The sequence below is a fragment of the Salvelinus namaycush genome, chromosome 33 (genome assembly GCF_016432855.1).
Source record: "Salvelinus namaycush isolate Seneca chromosome 33, SaNama_1.0, whole genome shotgun sequence".
Lineage (NCBI taxonomy): Eukaryota > Metazoa > Chordata > Actinopteri > Salmoniformes > Salmonidae > Salvelinus > Salvelinus namaycush.
The window spans coordinates 11,510,684-11,536,641 of NC_052339.1; the positions used below are offsets into that span (position 1 = coordinate 11,510,684).

Sequence of the window (25,958 nt, forward strand, 5' to 3'; positions counted from 1 at the left end):
ACCCTGCCAGCTCCTATTAGTTATATTGAACATGGTGGCACCAACTCGCCTTCTGAAAGTTCTATTCCCAGCTTATTGTTCTACGTCACAAAGCCTGCTTTGCTATTGTTGGCAATGAGACCTGCAAACGTTGTTTGTAGTTCAAATGTAAACAACAACAAATTAATCATGGAACTCTGAGGTTCTCCCATTGTTTCCTGTAGGGAAATATAGGTATGTCTGTCTATTTCGCCAAATATCTCACAGTGTGTATATTTGGATTATTCTTTTTTAAATTTTTAATTGGACAGCATTTTAATCTCCTCTTTCTAATGATGTATGGGCGGGCAGTATTCCCTTGTCATCAAACGCTAGCCACGAAATACATTTTGCCCTTGGAACGTTGAGCTCCTCACGCTAGTGTTCCAGTTTAACCAAAATTATTTAACCATTTTTCAGCCTTGGGTGAATTTTGACTCGTTCTATTGTCCAGTCTACCAGAGGTAAACAAATCATCGGCCAGAGCGTCGAGCGTGCGCTCTGAACGATCCGAGATCGAAACGAGATGGGTGGGACTAAAGCTTAAGAGGGTGTGAACGATGCTGAATGGGTGTAGACAAATTAGAGCTCTTCACTAGGTACCAAAACATTCAAAAGGCCATTTTCTCATAAGTGAGATAACAAGTTTATCAACTTTCAAAGCAGAATTACTTAACCATTGTTCCTCAAAAATGATGATACACCATTTTGTAGCTCTGAGTCTCTACTTTATCCAATGTAAACAAATACATAAAATGCAAATGTTGCTACATAAGACCTATTTGAGCCGGTCGGTCACATTTAGCTAGGTAGCAACGTCAGCAATCTAACGTTACAAGTCATGTGGCTACAGCCATGTTGTGTGTGTGTGTGTGTGTGTGTGTGTGTGCTCGGTGGATGAGAAACCTACCGATTTTATATTTCTTATTGGGTGCATCGGTCTTCGTAGCAGTAGTATTAGTTCCGAACTTTCTTTGAAAACATGAATCTACTTTTTTAAAGCATTTAGAGAGTCTGCCCCTCATATTCAACCTACACACCGCAATGGAAGACGCCATCGCTGCACTGAGACTGCCGTAAAAGCGCATGCGTGTGCTGTATGTTCTATGGCATCCGAAACTTGCCAAAAATCAAAGCTCAATCAGCGTCAAACATGAGTTTAGCGTTTTTCCTATATTTGCAAGACCAAAGTGATCAATTGATTGAAACGAGTGTATGGTATGGGCCCTCAGTTATGTAACCTGCAATTAGTCTCATGATGACATTTTTTTAAATCCTGCTGTCACTATATAGTCAGTTCTCTCATATACTGTTTTTCTTGAACTTAAACAACAGGGGACATTGCGAAATATTTGTATCGAAGCACAGGCAGAATTGTTGGGGTAGTGAAAATACCGAACTATTCCATGGAATCTGATGAATCCGTTTGCCTACGGAAATCAAATATTACGGGGAAATCCAAGAATATGAAAAGAAAAACGAAACTACAGAGGAATACACTAAGGTTACAAGACACCACTTTCGACTTCCTCTTCTACTTCCTAGCTCGTGAGTAGGAATTACAGTCGGTAGGCTCTTTAGTGCGCGTTAGAGTTGACAGCATTCGGACGCAAGAATGGAGTAGCGCATTCGGAGGGGATCCTACCCTACGTTATTTATTACAAAGAATCAGGTAAGCACATCGTTATTACGCTATTTCAAACAAATAATGATCAGTTTATATTTGCTATTTGTTAGTGACTAGTTATGTTGAGTGTTCAGTGTTGGGAGGGCAATTGGTTGATGTAGTCTACACTCGAGTACATTCTTCTTCACTTCATTGTATATAGACTTATTTTTCTACTGTATTATTGACTGTATGTTTAGTTTATTCCATGTGTAACTGTGTTGTTGTATGTGTCAAATTGCTATGCTTTATCTTGAACCTGACGCAGTTGCAAATGAGAACTTGTTCTCAACTAGCCTACCTGGTTAAATAAAGGTGAAATAAAAATACAACTTAAAAAAAAAACACTTAGCGATAACCTACAGCAGGGTTCCCCAACTGCCCCGCGAGTGATTTCATTGGCCACCCAAGTTTTCTAAAAACATTAGACTGTAAAAACACGAGCAAATAATCTACAAGTGATTTTAATTTAAGAAATCTGTTCAAAAGTATTCCCACGCACAATAGAGAGGTATGTGATTGTATACAAGGTTTGAAATGTTTTAGTCAGATATTATATCTGTTTGGGCTTCTTGCGGTCAATTTGCAATCTACAAATTATATGTCATTATTTTCCAGCCCATATTGGAATTTCAATTGCCTAATGAATCATCACTATTCTATTTCAGAACGAAGCAGAACCTAGAATATCAAAATGGATTACAAATATGCCAATGCTGGAATAGAACTCTTGCTGTCTCACATGAACATAGAGGATATCATTGGCGCTGTTGAGCATCTCTATCACACCGAGGAGGAAGAGACTGGGGAATTGAGTGAAGAAGGTCTCTCTCAGGAGGAGATGGATGAGAACGAGGAGACTGTGAATGATTCGGGGGACGAAGTGACAGGGGTAACAGGAGGGACCCAGGGCACACAGCAGGGGAACGGTGGTGGTATGGTCAGGTACGGGACGGTGTCGGACTTGCTCTCCTTTGTCAACCTGATCTCTAACATGCAACCAGAAGCACTGCAGCACCAGACTGAGGAGATGGGTGTGTTACTGAACAAGGTGAGACTTCAGGATATTAGTGGGGTTTTTTTTGTATGTTTTTGTATCTGTCCCCACAAAGGTCTCATTAGATACTTTTGGTCATGTAGTGTACAGTATGTGGACATCTCAATCCAAAATGTTGGAACATTGCTGCGGGGACTTGCATTAATGAGGTTGGGCACTGGTGTTTGGTGATTAGGTCTGGCTCGCAGTCGGCGTTCCAATTCATCCCAAAGGTATTCAATGGGGTTGAGGTCAGGGCTCTGTGCAGGCCAGTCAAGTTCTTCCACACCGATCTCGAAAAACCATTTCTGTATTGACCTCGCTTTGTGCACGGTGACATTGTCATGTTGAAACAGGAAAAGGCCTTCCCCAAACTGTTGCCACAAAGTTGGAAGCACAGAATCGTCTAGAGAATGTCATTGTACGCTGTAGCATTAAGATTACCCTTCACTGGCACTAAGGGGCCCGAACAATAAAAAACAACCCCAGACCATTATTCCTCCTCCACCAAACAGTTGGAACTATACATTCGGGCAGATATCGTTTTCCCGGCATCCGCCAAACCCAGATTAATCCATCGGACTGCCAGCTGGTGAAGCGTCATTCATCACTCCAGAGAACGCATTTCCACCACTTCAGCCGACGCTTGGAATTGCGCATGGTGATCTTATTCTTGTGTGTGGTTGCTCGGCCATGGAAGCCCATATCATGAAGCTCCTGACGAGCAGCTCTTGTGCTGACGTTGCTTCCAGAGGCAGTTTGGAACTTGGTAATGAGTGTCGCAACCAAGGACAGACTATTTTTACGCACTGCGCTTCAGCACTCGGCGGTCCCGTTCTGTGAGCTTGTGTTGTATAGTCCCGTTCTGTGAGCTTGTGTGGCCTAGTCCCGTTCTGTGAGCTTGTGTGGCTGAGCAGTTGTTGCTCCTAGACGTTTCCACTTCACAATAACAGCACAGTTGACCGGGGCAGCTCTAGCAGGGGAGAAATGTGATGAACTGGCTTATTGGAAAGGTGGCATCCTATGATGGTGCAACGTTGAAAGTCTCTGAGCTCTTCGGTAAGGCCCTTCTACTGCCAATGTTTGTCTATTGAGATTGTGTGGCTGTGTGCTAGATTTTATACACCTGTCAGCAATGGGTGTAGCTGAAATAGCCGAATCCACTAATGTGAAGGGGTGTCCACATACTTTTGTATAGATAGTGTATCAAAGCTTATTTGTCATATGCAAAGGACAATGACATCTTAGAAGTGGCATTGTGTGATTGAAACTGTCTGTCCCTTCGTCTGTTAGTCAGTCAGTCTGTCTGTTTGTCTGCGTCTATGTGTATGTATGTGGTCAAGTATAGACAATCTGTCTGTAGGGTTATTTAAAGCCTTTACTGGTTCAGCAGCACCTTTCACACTGTATTTCACTACTTCTGTGCAGAAACACATGGTGCTGAAAAAGGGACGCTATCGCATCGATTTGGATGTACTTCTGTTTCCATGGATGTGGACCTACAAGACTCCAGGCTCCGGCGGCCATGTTCCAAAGGGCTCATTTGGGAAAGTCCACTTGGCCCAGGATACCGTTACCAGGAAGCGAATGGCATGCAAACTGGTGAGTCAATGAGTCCGCGTGCAGGAATGTCTGGCACGTTTGCAGAGTGGATTTCTCAAAACTGCCGCTGGCTGATCTGTGCCAAGATTGATTTCTGGCAGGTAGTTTTGTTTTCAAAGCAATAGAAACTAATTTGTTAGGACAATCTAAAAGCAGAATGTCACATGTGTAGTCAGTCAGGTCTTTGCACCCAAAAACTTTGAAAGCTGCAACAGAACATCTAGAAAGAGGAACACTATGTACTGTAGAAAGAAAAAAATATTTATCTGCGACATCTCAAAAGCCAGTATTGCAGATAGATAGAAACTGAAAGTATTTGTCTGGTTACCCCACAGGAAACCCCCCACACTAGTCTATTGCAGGGCCTAACCCCCAATCTATCTCCTTAGTGCTGAGTGTCAAGCAGAGACGCATCAGGTCCCATTTTTACAGTCTTTGGTATGACCCGGCCAAGGTTTGAACTCCCAACTTTCCAATCTGAGGCAGGCACTCTAATCACAATGGTACTTCACCTGGGGTAGAAGAGGATATGGCATTTTATACAGTATTATTTCTGCCCACAAATAGTTACACACGATGGGAGTGGCTTCCTGGTCTGGCTATTCTATAGTCAGTGGAATGTTTACATACTAAAGACTTTGTAAATACTTTGCATAATAGACATACTTTATTGTACATGTCTAAATCTCTTTTTAAATATAATGTCTATAGAATGTTCTTTTCATGCCTTAATGGTTCTATTCATGCTACTAGATCCCCATGGCGCATTTCAAACCAGCCGATGTGGAGATCCAGGCCCGGTTCCGTCACGAGAACATTGCAGAGCTCTACGGTGCTCTCCTCTGGGACCAAAACATCCATCTGTTCATGGAGGCCGGCGAGGGAGGCTCGGTTCTGGAGAAACTGGACAGCTGTGGACCCATGAGGGAGTTTGAGATCATCTGGGTTACCCAGCAGGTCCTCAGGGGCCTGGAGTATCTGCACTCTCACAATGTCATCCACCACGACATCAAACGTGAGTGGATAGTGCCCAAAACAAACGTTAAAAAATGCACATTAGTACACTCAATTAGTAAGCATTAGAGTTAGAGCAAGTTATAGGCCTATAGCCTCTGCTTTTACCACGGTTTAGAAACTCCGTTTTTCTCATTCTAGCCCCAAATACATAAAAAATGGAACCCAGGTATGTGTCCAAAACACATGCACACTAGTAGTATATGTGTGCCCTCAACTGGGCCCAAGCTGGTTAAATCAATGTTGTTTCAACATCATTTGTCAGTATATTATGACATGGAAAATACATCGGATTTGAAAAAAGTTGTTTTGAGGGTAACATTTCATCCACAGGATTATGCCATCACGGTAACCAATTTTCAACAGATACAAACTTTGTATAAAATATGTTGAATTTGTACCTTTGAAACAACGTCAGATCTTCAACGTAATATCCACTATAAGAAAAAAACTGTAGGCTGGGCTGCACCTCCTACTGGAGAGTCGATCTATCTACAGCAGTGTTTATTTCTCTCTCCCATCCAGGGTTTTAACCCAGCCCAGCTTAGCTTTGATATTTGTCACTGACTATTACCAATGTGCTATCGTGAGAATTGTTGTGGAGAAATCTACACTTAATAGATTCACTGGCGCTATCAAATTAATTCCAAACATTAAGTTCAACAGAGCAAATGAAATGTAACAATACTTTATGAATCATATATCCTCAGTGATGCTATTTAGGCCTATATAGCATTTGAGCAGTCATCAACAGATATTGTTTAAATTCAGCCCTTGTGGGCCTAGGATTTCAAATGGAATATACAGGGTAATAATATATGTTGGATTCACGTCTCCATCTCAACCAAAAATGGAAGTTAAAGAATTTAAAGTTTACTTTGATTTAGTCCTATTCTTTTACCTAGATTTTTGGTCAAAATGGAGACGTGAATCCGACATGTCAATTATTAATTTGTAGACAAACTGGAATTAAAGCAAGACTCATTGGCAAAGATGGAGCTATCTCCTTCAAAAGTTTATATTTGGTTTGCGTTGACAACCAAACACAATTCAATATCACTTTTGCAATACAGTAAATAGCCTATTAACTGTTGACAAGTTAACAAATTACATGTTGGATTCACATCTCCAGCTCAACCAAAAATAAAAGTTAAAGAATAAGATTAAGCCAGTGGATCAGAGGGAACTATCCAAGCAGTAGAATTGTGTTTGATTGCATTGTCAACCAAACACATTTCAATATTACTTTTGTAAGATAGTAAATAGCCTAAAGTTAAGGCTATCTTACAAACTAATGTAACATTCAACTTTAAAATGAGTAACACATCACATGGCCACATTTTGAAGTTACTGTAACAAATGTATTTTTATATAATCGTGGAAAGCGTGCACGTTCAGGGTTGAAGGTCTTTGGAAATCTAAACAATTGCTATAATAATCTGCACAGATTCTCAAATGGCATTGTTCACTTGCACCATGTACTTTAATGTAATCTCAACTAACTGCAATCCAGTTCATTTGGTTGTGCTATTAGATGAAGCAGTGATGACACATTTAAGTTGTTGTATAAACAAAATATATGACATTGTAGTCCCATTTGAACTTTGGTGTGCTTTTAAATGGTTGAAAGTGCAGTTTAGGTGGCAACTAAACCAAAAACCAGACATTGATTTTCTATTGGAATTTGGTTGTGCTTTTACATGGTTGAAAGCATAGTGATAACATATTGGGAAAATAGGTTGAAATCTCATTGATCAACGTATGTAACCAATATTGCCCAATGCTCCACATTGAAATGACATGGTGTGCCCAGTGGGCTGTGACTGTCATTATCCACTTTATGTCAAATGTAACCAAGATAAGAAAGGACTTTAGAGTAAACTGCACCTTGAACCAACGGCTTCATAGGAAACTCAACCACAGACAACTAAAGAAACCACGTGACCCTTGTAAGAAGGCAGGATGAAGCTGTGGTGTTGCTGACGGCGTTCAGGTCACTCAGGTAGCTAACGTTTTTATAGGTGTTGTCCCAAATGGCACCCTATCCCCTATTTAGTGCACTACCTTTAACCTGGTCAAAAGTAGTGCACTATATAGGGAATAGGGAGCCACTTGGGGCAAAACCCAGTATCTGCTTAGCTAGCTACTGAAGTTGCTGAAACACAGGATTTTAGAGCGAGATAGATTAGATAGCAAGGCTAGGGCTGCAGGCAGGTGGCAGTGAGCTAACAGTCTCTTGTGACAGACTGCTACCATAATTGGAGTAGCGCAGCGCTGTCCATCGCACGTGAGATTTGCTTCCAAGATTGTAGTGAGCTAAAGTCAATCACAACACAGCATTCAAAGCTCTGTGGAGCTACAGCAAACATCAGTCAAAACTGTGTTGATAAATGCATTTTTATTTCACCTTAATTTAACCATGAAAAGACCTTTGAGGTTAGAAACTCCTTTTTTGAGGGGGACCTGGCAAGAGGTCAGCAGGAAGTAGTCAGCGTGTACATACGACACGAGCACAATACTGTAAATTAAAAACAATTACAATGGTCAGCAACATTTTCCTCTATCAGAGCTTTAAACTCAGCAAGTGATACCCTCTCTTCCAGTAAATGTATTGTAATAACGTTAACTTTATAATGTGGGGTGTTCCCTAGTAAAAGTTATACTATCTATAGGGGTTAATGTGTTGCAATGAACTTTAAACAAAGACCTGTGGACCAGTCTATTATCATTCAGTCAGTCAATCAGGGCTTGGCTAAAGACTAAATGCACTATATGTAGCATCTGGAAATTCCAGTCAGACCCTCCCACCTTCCCTGCAGCAGGGTTGACTGTAGGGCTGCTTAGAAGAAACCAGTGAGTTATGACTTTCTGACGTGGCACTGTGGTCTTGTGCTCTTCCTGTCCTCCAGTCAAAGGCTACATCCCAAATGGCTCCCTATGAAGTACCCTATTCCCTATGTAGTGCCTATAGGACTTTGGTCAACAGTAGTGCACTATATCGGGAATAGGGTGCTATTTGGGACACACAGAAATATGTAATGTCCTCGGTGAGGTAAGGGATCAGGGGGGCAAGGAGGGAGAGGAGGTTTGGGAAAAGCCTTCTTATTAATTCTAACTGTCAAATTCTGTGCCAAAACCCTGAAAGATGTTTGACTTCAGTAATGACTTTTAAACGCTTTAGTTCCCTTTTTCTTTAAGCTCAGTCAAAAGCCATTCAGAGACTCAACATGCCTCATAGCATGCTCTGTGTGTACTTTAATTTTACATCAGTGCAAATGTTGATACTTCTCATTTCCTTAAATGTACATACAGTTCCTATCACATATCACATATGTCAAGAGCAATTTTAGCAAATGATAGAAGAAATGTTGACCTTGTGACAAACATTTAACAGAGTAGCAAGTTAGCACACACTATATTAGGCTCTGAGATTATACTGTATCTTGCAGCACATATTCTTTAGCTTTGACATGGCTGAACTGCACAGCTTTTTTGGTGAATCTCACTCACCCTTCCTCCCTCCCCCCTTTCTCTATTCAGCCAGCAACATCGTTCTGATGTCAGACAAAGCGGTGCTGGTGGACTTTGGCCTGACGGTACAGATGACAGAGGAGTTGTACACCCCTAGGGACCTGCGCGGCACAGAGGTAAGTGACTCTGCTGTCTGCTCTCTTCAACACCCTCAGGCCTATGACATAACAACAAAAGACACTCTTAGGCTTATGACATAACAACAAAAGACACTCTCAGGCCTACGACATGACCTACAGGGTTAGGGTCAATTAATTTTCAATTCAGTCAATTCATTTTTTTGGGGGGGGGGAAATTCCAGTTTACTTCCTGGTGACCTATGACATGACAACAACAAGAGCAACTTCTTACTCCGTGAGAAGTTCAATATGTGTGTTTACTAGAAGGTAAAGCAGCAGTTTTCCGTTCCAAATTGAGATCAAGCGATGCCTCAGGGCACTCTGAAAATGATTTAGTTAGTAGACGAGTCAGTGTTTGTCTCACAGTGTCCCATAGTAAAGGAAAAGGTGCAGGGGAATCACATCAAACACGAAGAGATATTGTATAGGTTTATAGGTGGACCATAGGTTTTGTGTGCAATGCATAGGCTACAGAGTTGTCTCAAATTGACATTATTTATCAGTAATAATACAGTAGGTTGAAAGCCTTTGAACACTAGCATTTTCAGATTCCAATTTACATCCTTATTCACAGTTGGGAAAATCTTGGAGGAGGCATTCACTCTGTTCTTTCTCACGACCCTCCCTCTGCTCATCGTCCTCTTCCTAATCTTCTCCTCAATCCTCTCCTCCCCTCTGTGGTGACCTATACCCCTGGTGGCTGAGTGGGAAAGTCCCAGGGCAGAGAGACAGACACCCAGCATTAATAACAGGGAGGGAGATAGCTAGCCAACAGAGTGGAGCTGCTGAGACTAGGCTGACATTAGCTAGCATAGGGGCAGGCTGGAAATTCCAGTTGAGAGATGGACTCTGGTCTGATGTTTACTGTTTCACATTTCACAGACCGTACACAGTGCAGTTCCGAGCCTAACACCAGCCCAGCTGCTCTTAGGGTTCCTGTATTAATACATAGTCATAGAGACACTGTATTATTCATTTTATAACTGTTATGATTATCACTGGCAACATGACTACATAACATTTTTTACATTTGATGAAGAAAAATATTGGGTACTGTCCAAACACTTATTTTCTTATTCTACAATTGACATTATGCCATTGACCTTGTGAGTAACTGTTGTCTTGTGTTTTCTTCCTCAGATGTATATGAGCCCGGAGGTGGTTCTGTGTCGAGGACACAACACCAAGACGGATATCTACAGTCTGGGCACCACCATTATCCACATGCAAACTGGCAGCCCGCCCTGGGTCAGGAGATACCCACGCAGGTCCTACCCATCCTACCTCTACATAGTAAGTGCCACTCTCCCTATCTCCCTCTCTACCCATCCTACCTCTACATAGTAAGCATCTCCTGATAGTAAAAAACAACAACTATTAGATGATTTATACACTTCCAATAAATGCACAAATATATAAAGTAGTGAAAGTAGTGTAGCAGAAGTTGTTTCTGCATAGTCACTCCACTAAGTAATGGGACAATGGAAAGTGGATGGATGAGTGAATGTTGAACATACAGGCCTTCCTCTTGCTACACTGACAGGGCTGAAGGAGGGGAAACCCCCACTTATAGCCAGTCTTTGAAACAGACAGATTTTTTCATCACCCAGTTTAGATTTCCACGGCATTGGCCTAGATTCTTGCAAGATCATTTCTCAAACATCATGTGATCCCTTAACATGACTGGCTGCGTCCCAAATGGCACCCTATTCCCTGTATGGAGCACTACTTCTGACCAGAGCCTTATGGGCCCTGGTCAAAAGTAGTGCACTATATTGGGAATAAGTTGCCATTTGGGATTCTGTCTCTGGCAAATATTATCAGCATACTTTTTCAGGCTCAGTACACAAGTTCTGTTTTGCTTTTAACGGTGTTTTTCATTATCACATTCTTGATTTGAAGAGGTCCTGTTTCTCTTTTTGGGTTGGCTGCAGTTCCCGAACCTGACTTTCTGTTGCTAAAAATACTGAGATTTCTGCTTATGCGGGATCCAATAGCCTATGTCCTTTCAGCTGCTGCTCAGTGTGCAGTCACTCCATGACTCCGCTGCCGCCTGTACACAAAACAGTTTGAACAAATGTAGTTATTTGTCTGTTGTAATATTAGGCTATTGCAAACATAAGCACGGCACAAACAGGTTGTTTAGCAATTCGATTTTATTCCAGGATTCAAGGTTTCTGGAAAACCAGGGAATTTATTGAAAGTTCAAGGAATTTTGCAACCCTAGTTGTACATCAAACTTGTTTTACACTCGGGAAGTTGTGCCCAGAGATGGCATGAGTTGCAGGATAGCTTTTAGTCTCACCTAGCCATCACCATGACTAAAAAGACAAGGAATGCTTATAGTGATGGTGGCTAGGTCTCGCCTAACCTGACATCGCATCCTCACATTCCGTAGAAGACTGGTGTGTGAAACTGTTGCATCAGACCTAGTTGGGTTGTTTTGTTTCAAAAGAGCAGTGTTGGGTTATTGAGAAATGACCCAGCGGGTCAGATCGGAAGACTGGAGGCGCAGTTTAGTTGTTTTTAACCCAGCATTTTTTTTTTGAGTGTAGAACTATAAGAATAGCTGTGAAACCCTAATTATAGGATCTATACGGTTCTACCACAGAATTAGAATGGCTTGACTACAATTCTAATTCTATGGCTCCCCTCAGATCCACAAGCAGGCCCCTCCGCTGGAGGACATAGCAGAGGACTGCAGCGGTGCCATGAGGTCCTTCCTGGAGCGAGCCCTGGAGAGGAACCCTGCCCAGCGCAGCTCTGCAGCCGAGCTCCTGAGGGACGAGGCCATCAACCCTCCCAGGGAGGAACAGCCACGCTGTTGGAGCCTGGACTCAGCCCTGGTGGAGGCCTCCCACCCTCTGAGGCAGCACAGCCAGCAGCCTGACACCACACCGGGTAGGGACTTCTATATATATATTTCTCTTCCTGTTCTTTATCATCGTACTTCCCTAAAATATACTTTGTTCCTCATATTCCCAGGGACTTCAAATATTAACTGTGCTGTGGTAAAATGCCTACGCACTTCCTCAAGCGGCACATACACACTAACATGTGTATGAAACTTCATGAGAGCTTATGTTACCAATAACTATATAATTCCCTTTTTTTGCAGAATCGTCTCTGTACTCTGAGCCTGAGGACTCTGCCCACCTGAGGAGGAAGGGATCACTGTACATCGACCTGGGGGCAATGACTGGGTACTATAATCTAGTAAGAGGCCCCCCTGCTACAGAGTATGACTAACCCTGAGCGTAACCCAAAGACACATTTAGTAAGACCTCTGACAGACATTGGTCTGGTAAAGCTATAACTGTAACCTTTAACCTTAGCCTGGTACTAAGATAATGACTTTATTATCCCCATGGGGACATTTTGGTACTGGTGAACTGTTAGGTCAGAGACTCATGAAGACTCAATGGTGAATATGTGTCTGATATGTTTTGAAAGAGTCACCAGAAGGACAGAGAGTTGGGTAGAGCAGGTGAAGTGGACCAATGTCTGGAGAGTGGTTTCTGTAGCTATCTTAGTTTGCCATCTCTCAACAGTGCTGAGCCTCATTGGTTGGAAGAGATGTGTTACTCAGTAACTCTGGGTTTCATTGGTTAACAGTGGAATCAGCGACATCTTGTGATGTGCTCTGTAGATACATGATATATTAGCATGTTTTACAAGTTTGTTTCTTGCTCTCTTAAAAATAAAGGTGCAAGTTGGAACCAAATCAAATTCTCGAGAGCGATGCCATAGGGGAACCATGTTAGGGTCTCTGAAGAACCATGAATAGGATGGTTCTTTGAACAACTATACCAAAAGCCAAAACCGGTGTAGGGTTTTAAGCCTTATTTGCATATTTCCCAGGGTGCCTTTCGAGTGAATATTAGAGTTAAAAGTACTACCCATGACTATGTTTGCTAGTGATAAAGACATGCTTGTTGCATTCATTCATTTTAAGCCCTGTGGCTTCCCCAAGATAAATCCTAAGTGAATATGTTGTCATTAAAATCAAATTATTTAAAACAATACTTCTTTCATAAGGCCTTTTTTTGAGTGCCTAGTTGTGGCCTGAAACTCATAGTTTACAGGCCACAATATGCTGGCTTTATAAGTGATGTGTAATTCCTATTGGAATCCAGCCAGACTGGGGATATTCAACATTTGACACTTTTATTCACCCACAACCTGCCTTCAAAATGACTGCCAGGGTTGGGGAGACTAAGATACTCATATCTTAAAAATCTAAACTGGAACAACCATTTCAGCAACGGGTGCAATGAGTCCAAGTAACAGATTGGATTTGTTTACAAAAATGTATGTTATTTATATTTGAGTAGCATACGATTTATGAATCAATCAATGTGCATGCAAAAACATTTTTAAACAAATCTGCCTGCACTAGGGCCTGCTGGGAAATATGATAATGATGGGCGTGGTTTTGGTTCAACTCTGGTTATTAACACCAACACTGGGGTTCTTTTACACTACTGAGTGTTCATTTACCTCTACAGTGTTAATTTAACTTGAATCAACACTAGAAATGTTACACTGAAAAATCAACACTAGTTAACACTGGCCAATTTACTGTGTGCTATGAAAGGGACACATCTGCAGGCTTCAATACTATTCAAAAACCTTTTGGAATTCCGAAGAACCATCAAGTTAAGAACCCCACACTTAACTCAAAGGTTCTTTATCGAGAAAGAGTTCCCCAAGGAACCTTCAGAGTTTAGGAAGAACCATTCAAAAACCTTTAATTTTTTTTCTCAGCGTAAGGAAATGTCTGCATGTGTCTTATGATTGAGACATTCTGTGTGTCAATATGATTTCTGACAATGTATTTGCGTTTTGTACAAACCATATTGTCTGAAGTTCTTAATGAACTTTTTGTTTGTTCCTGTGGAATCTGAATATTATATTTTGAGTACTTGCTATGCAAGTTACACCGTGTAGTACATGTGTAATCAATGATCTTTTACATGTATTTTACCTGTTGGATTTGTGGTTTTCTAATGAGATAAATGTCTATAGCATTTTGTAAATTGACTTCAGTCTCTTACACGGTACTTTGTCTCAATATGAAGTTGAATTACTGAATAACATGTCATATAATTCATCTGAATAAAATGAAAAAGTCAACACCTGTGTTTTTGTCATGTTAATGGCTAGATAAAATGGAAAGGGGACAGCTATACCTTCAATATGATATCTGTTTCTATGGTGAGTGAGTGGGAGGTTTTCATTTCTGGTCAGCTTCCACTCTGTGTGATCCTGTCACAGCGCAGGCAGTCAGCTCATACACACAAACACCTGTAGTTACTAGTTCCTACTCTAAAATGTTTTTGAAGAATTGCAAATTGTTATTATAAAGTTTGCATACTATTTACATTACAACTCTTCCTTCGACTACTATGTGAGTGGGCTCCATCCAACATGCTCAAATGCTTCTGTTACACAACTACAGTATCCGTCTATGTGCTTTCTGGTACTTTGTGTATGAAGAACAGTTCCTTGATAGCATCGGAGATCAATTTCCTTATCAGGAAGCATGTCGCTCCAATCTCTCTGATGTCATGGTAACAGTGTGTGGGCAGGACCGGTGACAGGGCGAGGGCGGGTATCAACTAGGTATTCCCTGACCTCAGCTAACTATGACTAACACTGACCTGTGATGACCATATATGGCTGTATGAGTGGCTGAGATGCAGATAAACCTGCTACTGTAAACTCTGTGTTATTTACTAATAGATCTGAGGCAAACCCCTCTGACGATCACCATCCCCCACACAGTGAGTATCCCAAATGGCACCATATTCCCTACATAGTGAGCCCAATGGGCTCTGGTGAAAAGTAGTGCACTATATAGGGGATGGGGTGCTATTTGGGACACAACCAGTGTGAAAGGGAAGTGCACGCCCAGATAATGTGATAAATAGCTCACACCAACGTTCGCCTTGAGGTGGAATCTCTGAGAGAGAGAGAGAGAGAGAGAGAGAGAGAGAGAGAGAACAAACAGACCCCACATGGCCCTAGTACAGAACACAATTAGACCCAACCAAATCAGGAGAAAACAAAAAGATAATTACTTGACACATTGAATTAACAAAAAAACTGAGTAGACTAGAATGCTATTTGGCCCTAAACAGAGAGTACACAGTGGCAGAATATCTGACCACAGTGACTGACCCAAATTTAAGGAAAGCTTTGACTATGTACAGACTCAGTGAACATAGCCTTGCTATTGAGAAAGGCAGACCTGGCTCTCAAGAGAAGACAGGCTATGTGCACAATGCCCACAAAATGAGGTAGAAACTGAGCTGCACTTCCTAACCTCCTGCCAAATGTATGACCATATTAGAGACACATATTTCCCTCAGATTACACAGATACACAAAGAACTAGAAAACAAATCCAATTTTGATAAACTCCCATATCTGGGTGAAATACCACACTGTGCCATCACAGCAGCAAGATTTGTGACTTGTTGCCACAAGGCAACAAGGCAACCTTTTGTACTTTCACTATTTGCACATAACATGACATTTGTAATGTCTTTATTCTTTTGGAACTTTTGTGAGTGTAATGTTTACTGTTCATTTTTATTGTTTATAATCTAGTTCACTTGCTTTGGCAATGTTAACATATGTTTCCCATGACAATAAAGCCCTTAAATTGAAATTGAGAGATAGAGAACATAGCTGGTTTCTCATTATGAAGCTATGGTCAACTCATTATTGACACTGAGTCAGTCTTTGATCTTATCAGTGATGAACGTAGCAGGGGAATCCACTGAAGCCCATTTTATGTCGCTGTTTATCAATGAGCCCCCAAGGGAGAGTATGAGGTAAATCCGGTGATGTACACTGAGTATACAAAACATTAAGGACACCTGCCCTCTTCGTGACAGACTGCTGCGGTGACCATATCAACGCCAAACCGACAGTCATGAATCATGACAGCAGTAAAATTCCGCTGAGTGACCATTGAGTCACGGTAATCTCCTCTCCTGGTACTAAGGGCTCTATTGTCCCTCTAACCACTCTGACATCAATGCAATTGAAAATCACATCAAACACTTATCCTGAAAACAGTATGTGCTTTTAAAACTCACCTCACTGTGATTGATCGATTTGACAGGTTGAAACTAAGTGGTCTTTGTGGATGTTCTTTAAAACCTAACACAATGAAATGGATAGCGCTTTCTAAGGTAATGATTAATTCAAAACACCCATAGGCCTATTAAAGTACTGATTGAAAATAATGATTGTGCCGTTATAAACTCAGCATAAAAAGAAAAGTCCCTTTTTCAGGACCCTGTCTTTGAAAGATAATTCGTAAAAATCCAAATAACTTCACAGATCTTCATTGTAAAGGGTTTAGACACTAACAGCTTACAGACGGTAGGTAATTAAGGTCACAGTTATGAAAACGTAGGACACTAAAGAGGCCTTTCTACTGACTCTGAAAAACACCAAAAGAAAGATGCCCAGGGTCCTTGCTCATCTGCACGAACGTGCCTTAGGCATGCTGCAAGGAGGCATGAGGACTGCAGATGTGGCCAGGGCAATAAATTGCAATGTCCGTACTGTGAGATGCCTAAGACAGCACTACAGGGAGACAGGACGGACAGCTGATCGTCCTCGCAGTGGCAGACCACGTGTAGCAACACCTGCACAGGATCGGTACATCCAAACATCACACCTGCGGGACAGGTACAGGATGGCAACAACAACTGCCCGAGTTACACCAGGAACACACAATCCGTCCATCAGTGCTCAGACTGTCCGCAGAACCATGGACAGCCACATCATATTTAGCTTGTGTTGATTGGACAAAACAGTTTTTGGTATCTTTTAGTTATTAAACTAAGCAGAGGTGATTTGATGATGTTGAAATGTTGAAGTTGAAATGGTGCTGGAATAGTGGAGGCAGCTCCTGTTTTCTTTGCGACTTGTGATCACTCTCTGTGGTTCTAAATCAATAGTTGTTCAGTGGTCTGACATGCCATTCCACTGAACCTGCCCCGGAGATGGTTCCTTATCCACTAAAGATCCTCCTCTGTGGGCTCTCGGGACAGAGTCCTCCACTGACTGCACCTGGTTGGGCACGGCTATCTTCATCCACTCGCATTCCACATCCATACAGATGATATGCTGAACCGTTAAAATAGGCTGCATGGCTTCACTGATGAACTCCACGGAGGCATTCCCATGTGGTAGAGAGAATCCCTGGTCACCTATAGAGACCTGCCAAGAGGAAGGATGTTAAGTGCCACATGTCTTTCAATGCATGACTTTGAACACCTTGAAATGCAATTTGTTTTAACCCTCCTGCTGTGTTCCGGTCGAATTGGACCGATTTACGTGCGACACGGGGCCGTGCATTATCATGCTGAAACATGAGGCGATGGCGGTGGATGAATGGCCGGGATCTCGTCACTGTATCTCTGTGCATTCAATTTGCCATCAATAAAAAGGAGTGGCTGGTCTCAGAAGATCCCGCAGGTGGAGAAGCCGGATGTGGAGGTCCTGGGCTGGCGTGGATAAACGTGGTCTGCGTTTGTGAGGCCAGTTGGACGTATTGCCGAATGATCTAAAATGACTTTGAAGGCAGCTTATGATAGATAAATTAACATTAAATTATCTGGCAACAGCTCTGGTGGACATTCCTGCAGTCAGCATGCCAATTGCACGCTCCCTCAAAACCTGAGACATCTGTGGCATTGTGTTGTGTGACAAAACAAAAATGTTTAGAGTAGCCTTTTAGGTGCATCTGTGTAATGATCATGCTGTTTAATGAGCTTATTGATATCTTTTGATTTCTAAGACATTCTAAGGTTTGTATCATCCACAACTAAAGTTACCAAATAACTCTAAATCTAGTTTATAGGACCGGTTTCAAATTATCACTTTTATGCTCAACATAGACATTTCATATGCGCAATCGCGCCGTAATGGGAAAATATCCTTTCTATTTTATTCAGCTAAGTTCAATTATATTCTTCTTACAATAAAATCATATAAAATAATGCCACGGGACTTAAACACATATCTTGTCTGCTAAATGAACAAGCCTGCAGCCTATGGCATGCCGTATAGCCAGATAACATGCATTTATGTTATCAACTAATTTTCTCTTCTTCTGAAATACATTTTCTTCATATCATAATGTTTCTTTAGACCTGACTAAAATAAATTAGGGATTTATTGTGATGGTGTTTATTAAATGTATCTATTATACTTTTTAAAATGTAGACATCCATAAGGCGCGTATCAGCTGCTTGTATGGAGGCCTGGAGACGCTCAACATATTTATGTTTTAACTAATGGTCAATTACTGTGAGACCGGCAGCCGGTTGGTCGGCCCAATTGAGGTAGTATGTATATGAATGTATAGTTAAAGTGGTTATGCATATATGATAAACAGAGAGTAGCAGCAGCGTAAAAAGAGGGGTTGGGGGGGGGGCACACAATGCAAATAGTCCAGGTAGCCATTTGATTACCTGTTCAGGAGTCTTATGACTTGGGAGTAAAAACTGTTGAGAAGCCTTTAGGTCCTAGACTTGGCACTCCGGTACTGCTTGCCATGCGGTAGTAGAGAGAACAGTCTATGACTGGGGTGGCTGGGGTCTTTGACAATTTTTAGGGCCTTCCTCTGACACCGCCTGGTCTAGAGGTCCTGGGGAAAGTGCAAGGGTAAAAGTGTGGGAGTTTGCTGAATGGGATGGTGTGGCGTTTGGGAAGTGGGGTGATAGCATGAGGAAATTGGAAGAGGTGGGGGAGTAAGTGGGTGTGATGCAGGAAGGAAGTAGGAAGATGTTGTAATGGTATTTTGGGTGTGGTGTGTTAATGGGGAGTCCAGAGGGTAGAAAATGTAATTCGTTCTCATGGGGTGGTGGTGATAGGGGTGTTGGGGATGGGTACTGTACTCGTGGAGGCCTTCAACATTATAAAATAACAAACGTGATAATAATCTATAGCCTACATTTCAGTTATTAGAAGAAAATGTGTTTAAAAACCCTGAGTTTACGATGAACTGAATGGTAGAACATTGGGAATTGAAGGTCTCTGATTGGGTCAAGTCTAGCCTGGGTAGGGTAGCAGTCTGTGCCATCATTCGACACCTTGGCACTCCTTATGCCAAAAATGATTTGGTTAGGCCACGTCATTTCATTAAAATGACGTGGAAACAATGTTGATTCAACAGTGTGTGCCTAGTGGGTGACATTTGTTGCCCCCAATAACTCTGTTGCCGTATCCACAATAATATTCAACCTGCCATTTCTGCTTTCTACAATCCGAGTCATGTTGATAACCTTTCCAATGAAAGCTATAAGTCAAATTTATTTACTATCAAAGTGTCCTTTGACATTTATGGGAGCAATTTTTCTGAACAGGCCTCGAAAACATGTCAGGATTAGTAAAAGACCCAGTTCTGACAGTAGGTCCACTTACTACGGGAGCAGCCATGGTAGCTCCATCAGTCCACCTAGTAGTTCCACCAATCTGCCTTACAGCCTCTGCATATGAGACATCATGATTGATTCTATATCTCTGGGCCTCTCTCTGCACCTGGCATCAGCAAATGCTGCACCATGTTCCCCCCTACAATTATAACACTTAGCCTTCACATTGTTCCCACAGTCACCGTAATTATGTTCCCCTCCACACTTGGCACATCTTTCCTTTACACTGAACAGCTACTTGTCAATTCTTTGGCATTTAAAACACCGCAAAGGGGATGGGACAAATTCTCTGACATTGAAACTAAGGAATCATGTCTATACTATTTCAGGCAAAATCTTCTCAAACCTCAGTAGCAATGCTGAGCAAAAATCACTATGCCTCCCTTCAAGTTTGATTTAATATCATCTATGCACATAGATAATGGGTTCCCCTGAACTTAGCATAAGTAGTGGGTTCCCCTGAACATAGCATCTGTGCTGAGCATGGCTAGCACAGAATATTGGCAGTCTAACATTTCCAATGAAGTTAGCTAGTTTTACTTCTCCTATCTCTTTCTTTACGTCATTGGTTAATGGGATAGGGTGTAGATGCGGCCCTGTGGTCACATAAAAGACCGTCACAACTTTCCACTCTGATACATCATTACTCTTGTTCCCTAACTTAACCATCATCACGCTCTCTCCACTAGGAAGCCTGGAGGCTCTTCTAGGCATGAAGATATTTTAAATGTCTAGGAATAGCCTAATATTGGCCTCATATCCTTCAGTTTGGAGAAAGTCAAAATAATAATGCATATCAATAAGAACCATGAACTCTAAACTATGCAGACATTTAATTAACTGATGTATTTGGCAATTTATGGATTCATTGGCACAATATCGTCCACTTTATCTTTTTAAAGAGAAGTATGGCACTACGAACGTTGATATATGACAAAACAGATAATTCATCTGTAGGCTACATGAATAAGCTTAAATTTGTTCCCATGTTCTTACCCAAACTGGGATGCAGCACCTGTTGAACTCTAATATCCCTCAAAACACAGGGAGGGCGATTCACAGGGATAAGTATTATCAGAGGACCTGGGAGTTTGCTGAAAAAATGTAGTTTTTAGGGCTGGGACAAAAACCTTCCTGCTAAGTAAAATGTGACTGACATGGCAGATTCGGACGGGACTAAAATTACGGATGTGGGGATTTGTGCTGGTGCACATCATTGCATTACCTGACCTCCCCCAGTAAAACTTATCCCATTCGAATAGGGCTTTACAAGCAAAATAAGAGCACACAGAGGGCTGGCACGGTAATTTCCGAGCAGTTTCCCACACCAGGGAGTTTGTGACAGACACAGAGGTTGCCGCAGGGTTTTTTCTGCATCAATCAAGACAACTGGCATAACATTATACAAGTCCACCAAGCAGGAGTAGCCTATCTAGTTAGATAAAGTAAGTTTGCATCCCTCAGTTGGTCAAGTAGCTTTAATAGATGGCTTAAAAATGCTTCGCTGTGCAAATCTATTCATTTCTGTACAAAGCCAAGGAGGCACAAACGAGCAGAATGATGAGGCGTTGACAGTTGATTTTCAATATCCTCATCTTGTCAATGGGACAGAGCGAGACCTGCATTGCGCATCTACAAGGAGCTAGCGTTTACTTGGTAGGACATCGCCATACCTTTTTGCATAGTTCTTTCTTTGAAGTCACATCTCACTCAGTCAACTACTAATTGTCTGTTTTTCAAAAAAAATCCCTCAAGGCATACGGAGAGTAGTCGACTATTAGACCAAGTACTACCACTATTAAACACCCACACCAGGAGAAATCCACTTTTTCGAGCTGAAAGACGATGGCCAGAGTTTACCCATGATGTTGCACATCGATTTACGTCAATAAGTCATTATTTTAGTCAAAGTATGATATATTTGGGCTTGAAGTGACAAATCCGAACTGCCCATGTGAATGGAGTGTCTTTTTCCTATGTGTGCCTTGTTAAAAGTTAATTTGTGGAATTTCTTTCCTTCTTAATGTGTTTGAGCCAATCAGTTGTGTTATGACAAGGTAGGGGTGGTATACAGAAGACAGCAAAGACCAAGTCCATATAATGGCAAGAACAGCTCAAATAAGCAAAGAGAAATGACAGTCCATCATTACTTTAAGACATGAAGGTCAGTCAATACGGAAAATTTCAAGAACTTTGAAGGTTTCTTCAAATGCAGTCTCAAAAACCATCAAGCGCTATGATGAAACTGGCTCTCACGAGGACCGCCACAGGAAGGGAAGTCCCAGAGTTACTAAAGTTTTGCTTCACTACACACTCCACTGCTTTGATTGGTGTAAAGTTCCACTGCTTTGATTGGTGTAAAGTTCCACTGCTTTGATTGGTGTAAAGTTCCACTGCTTTGATTGGTGTAACGAGAGCTAGAAATCACAAGTGTCTATCCAGATAATGATAAGAGACCGGCAAAAGAAAATTCAAGGAACTTATAGTTACATGCCATTTGCGGTGTGCATGATCATGAACAAAGTCATTGTTCTATCATTTCACTTCCCCTGTGAGAACCATGAACATGGGCTGACTTGGCTTTGCTGTACCACAGCCGAAGCCTGACAGCAGCCTACCTACCAAAGGTTGAACCGTGTCCATTACAATGTAGAAAAATGCATATCAGCTGACCCTTACCTTGCTTTGCTGGCCTACCCGTCAACTCCACCCTAGAATGGCTTCAGCCCGGCGCAACTGCTGATGGCACGACGGCTTCGTAGCACATCGCTGCTAGACCCATCACTCCCAAACACAGCTGTGGTCAGCTCAAAGCACAATTAGATTAGGACTGCGGATCAGCAAGGCTTCAACAAGCGCCACAGAGTCAGCGACCTCAGCAGACTCCCACCTGGAAAACAGGTGTGGGTGACTGACTCAAGTCACAGGAACAGTGCTGAGGGAACAAAGTAAAAACAAAAGACAAAACAACAGCTGTTAAGTTGTTACAGTTCTAAATTACCTGTGGGGTAGTTTTGTGTTAAAAGAAATTATATGCATTTTGGGTTAAAGTTGACAGAAAATATTTTACGTTCATGACTATGTTGAAATGTTCCAGAAGAACTAGGCAGGAACAGACCTACCGACATAAGGGCAGAATAATCCCTTGAGGTCTGTTGAGACAAAGGCAGTCTACCATTTGTTCTCTGAAAAGGGGAGAAGTGGTGTTATTTGAATCCTTATTTGCCATATGCTGATGAGGCCTGTGGGAGTTCATGAGGAAAGCATCTCTCTCTCATGTGGCTTATAATGTGAAGCAACGTCAAGTTGGCAGTAAATGTGCCTTCATAAAGATACACCGTTAGTAGCTATTTTACTCACGTACAGACAAATTTGATTACACGACAGTTTGCAACACTCACTACCGAGTTCCAAACTGCCTCTGGAAGCAGTCAGCCCAAGAACTGTTCGTCTGGAGCTTCATGAAATGGGTTTCCATGGCCGAGCAGGCGCACACTAGCCTAAGATCACCATGCGCAATGCCAAGCTTCGGCTGGAGTGGTGTAAAGCACGCCGCCATTGGACTCTGAAGCAGTGTGGAAATCCATTCTCTGAAGTGATAAATCACACTTAACCATCTGGCAGTCCGACGGACGAATCTGGGTTTGGCGGATGCCAGGAGAAAGCTACCTGCCCCAATGCATAGTGGCAACAATACAGTTTGGTGGGCTGTTTTTCATGGTTCAGGCCCCTTAGTTCCAGTGAAGGGAAATCTTAACACTACAGCATACAATGACATTGTAGATGATTCTGTGCTTCCAACTTTGTGGTAACAGTTTGGGGCCCTTTCCTGTTTCAGCAGGACAAAACGAGGTTCATAAAGAAATGGTTTGTCGAGATCGGTGTGGAAGAACTTGACTGGCCTGCACAGAGCCCTGACCTCAACCCCATCGAACACCTTCGGATGAATTTGAACACCGACTGCGAGCCAGGCCTAATCGCCCGACATCAGTGCCTGACCTCACTAATGCTCTTGTGGCTGAATGGAAGCAAGTCCCCACGGCAATGTTCCAACATCTAGTGGAAAGCCTACCCAGAATGGTGAAGGCTATTATAGCAGCAAAGGGGTGACCAACTCCATATTAATGGCCATGATTTCGGAATGAGATGTTTGACGAGCAGGTGTCCACATACTTTTGGTCATGTAGTGTGCTCTTAGACTTTTTACTCTCGTATTCACTTTTACTTGATTCATTTTCTAATACGGTATCTTTTATTTATACTCAAGTATGAGAATGGAGTACTTTTTCCGCCACTGCATTTACATTTTTTATTTTTTATTTCACCTTTATTTAATAGAAAAAGTCTATATACAGTGTGTGCAAATCAGGTAGGATAAGGGGGGTGAGGCAATAAATAGGCCATAGTGGCGAGATTATTACAGTATGGCATAAAGCAGGGTTTCCCAAACTCGGTCCTGGGGCCTTTCCAGGGTGCACGTTTTGTTTTTGCCATATTTAGGAAACCCTGGTATAAAGGAGGGACTTCCTTAGGCTAGTTAAATCAGAAACTTGAATTCAACATGTTGTGCTTTATCCCCCTCGCTTGGGCTTCAAGCGGTATTACACATGAATTCAGAAAATACTCACATCTCCAGCAGAGGATGCTATTGGCCTGTGTTTTGAAATGGGACAACAAATAGAATGCCCTTACCTCCCTCTTAACTTCACTAGATTCTATTGAAACAATTCATTTTTTGGTGTGAAAAATGCCAATATTAATCAATGAATAGGAGAGTGACTAAAGAGATTCTCATGGACTTCACATGATGTGTTGTGAGTGAGGAAATGTGGCTGAGTAAAAGCACATCTAGCTAAGTCTCCGTGAGTGTGTGTGAGAGCTGTGCTGGCAGGTGTGAAGCCCCTCACACACACAGGAAGATTAGTAGGGTCCCATAGGAGAAGGTTGAGTGAGTTGCTCCAGACGTTGGGGCGTGTGTGTGTGTGTGTGTGTGTGTGTGTGTGTGTGTGTGTGTGTGTGTGTGTGTGTGTGTGTGTGTGTGTGTGTGTGTGTGTGTGTGTGTGTGTGTGTGTGTGTGTGTGTGTGTGTGAGTGTCAGTGCTCACAAAAGTGATTGCGTGTGTGCATGCTTGCATGTGTGTGCGTATGTGTTTGCGTGTCAGGACCCAGTGCTGCTGTGCTGGGGCTCTAAGCTCACCCAGGGCACAAAGGAATCCACTGGTCACAATGGAGCCATTGTTTCCTGTAGAAACACTGCAGTCAACCGAGCAGGTGATTACTCCAGAGAGACCAGGACAGGCCATGGAGAACTCCCCTTACTACACTCTACTTTGTAATCTGTTGCACCTCAGAACCTGTATGTGTGTGTGTGAGAGTTGTGTGTGTGTGTGTGTGTGTGTGTGTGTGTGTGTGTGTGTGTGTGTGTGTGTGTGTGTGTGTGTGTGTGTGTGTGTGTGTGTGTGTGTGTGTGTGTGTGTGTGTGTGTGTGTGTGTGTGTGTGTAGAGTTGTAAATATGATGTGCAAGATGCTAAAACGCTGGTGCCTGCAATGACAATACGGTTGCTTTCTTCACACAACAGTTTGGCTGTAGGGGAAAAAAAGAAAAAATAGTAATTTCAATGTTTGCAAAAACAGAAATCGGTTATTTCTGGCCGAGGCTTTTCAAACTGACAGGCCCATTGAGAGTCTATGGATGTGTCCCACATGGCACCCTACAGTATTCCTTATATAGTGCACTACTTTGGTTTTCACCAGAGCCCTTTGGGCCCTAGTCAAAAGTAGGGCATTAAATAGGGAATAGGGTGCCATTTGGGACACAGACCATGCAGTCTCTATTCAAGTCAGGAGTGCTCCATCATCACATGCAAATATGCATCAGAACAGGAGCCCTCTCCTCAGCCCCCCCTGACAAAGCTTTGTCTGTATGGCCGTAGTTCTCTCTTCAGTCCCAAATGTCACCCTATTTCCTACATAGTGCACTACTTTTGAGGTTACTACATAGAGAATAGAGTGCCATTTGGGACGTAACCCGAGTCAGAAGCACCAGCTGGGGCAGACTCCAGAACTTTATGACTGGAGTGTATTCTGTATTCGCCAATGGATGACATTTGACGAGCCGTTTACACGGCAGACTACAATGAAGAAGCCTCTTTCCTCTCAGTGCTTCTCTTATGGGATGCGACTTGTGGCACCTGGCACATTGACATTGGTAGATTTTAGGCTAGTGGCTTCAGACCACTTCTGTGTCCTGTATTGTAAATGAGGCTACGTCCAAAATGGCACCCTTTCCCTATTTAGTGCACTACTTTTGATTAGAGCCCTATGGCCCTGGTCAAAAGCAGTGCACCAGGCATAGGGTGCCATTAGTGACACAACCTGAGTCAGCTGTAGGGGAGTGTGAGTCATTCCCCCGGTGTTTGCCATACATACATTATCACTGTTTATGTATATGCATGACTCAGGAGTCACTCATATTCTGTTTATTTTTCCTCCTAAAATTGGTTTGGTCTG

General features: G+C 42.3%; 2 protein-coding genes across 2 annotated transcripts in view; one reads left to right on the top strand and one right to left on the bottom strand.

The window, feature by feature from the left end:
* Positions 1-1,079, bottom strand: part of LOC120027947 (mitochondrial poly(A) polymerase) — a 29,495-nt gene extending 28,416 nt beyond the window's left edge. The window contains exon 1 of the mRNA XM_038973041.1: positions 929-1,079. Within this exon, the coding sequence (XP_038828969.1) occupies positions 929-1,076 (148 nt within the window). The 5' untranslated portion in view covers positions 1,077-1,079. The remainder of the gene's footprint in view (positions 1-928) is intronic.
* A 229-nt stretch (positions 1,080-1,308) lies between these two features.
* On the top strand, positions 1,309-14,114 carry LOC120027948 (mitogen-activated protein kinase kinase kinase 8-like). The gene is made up of 8 exons (XM_038973042.1): positions 1,309-1,690; positions 2,353-2,735; positions 4,149-4,322; positions 5,076-5,337; positions 8,877-8,983; positions 10,127-10,279; positions 11,644-11,887; positions 12,105-14,114. The coding sequence occupies exons 2-8, from the start codon at positions 2,379-2,381 to the stop codon at positions 12,233-12,235; spliced, it is 1,428 nt and encodes a 475-aa protein (XP_038828970.1). The 5' UTR covers positions 1,309-1,690; positions 2,353-2,378; the 3' UTR covers positions 12,236-14,114.
* The last annotated feature ends 11,844 nt before the right edge of the window (positions 14,115-25,958 follow it).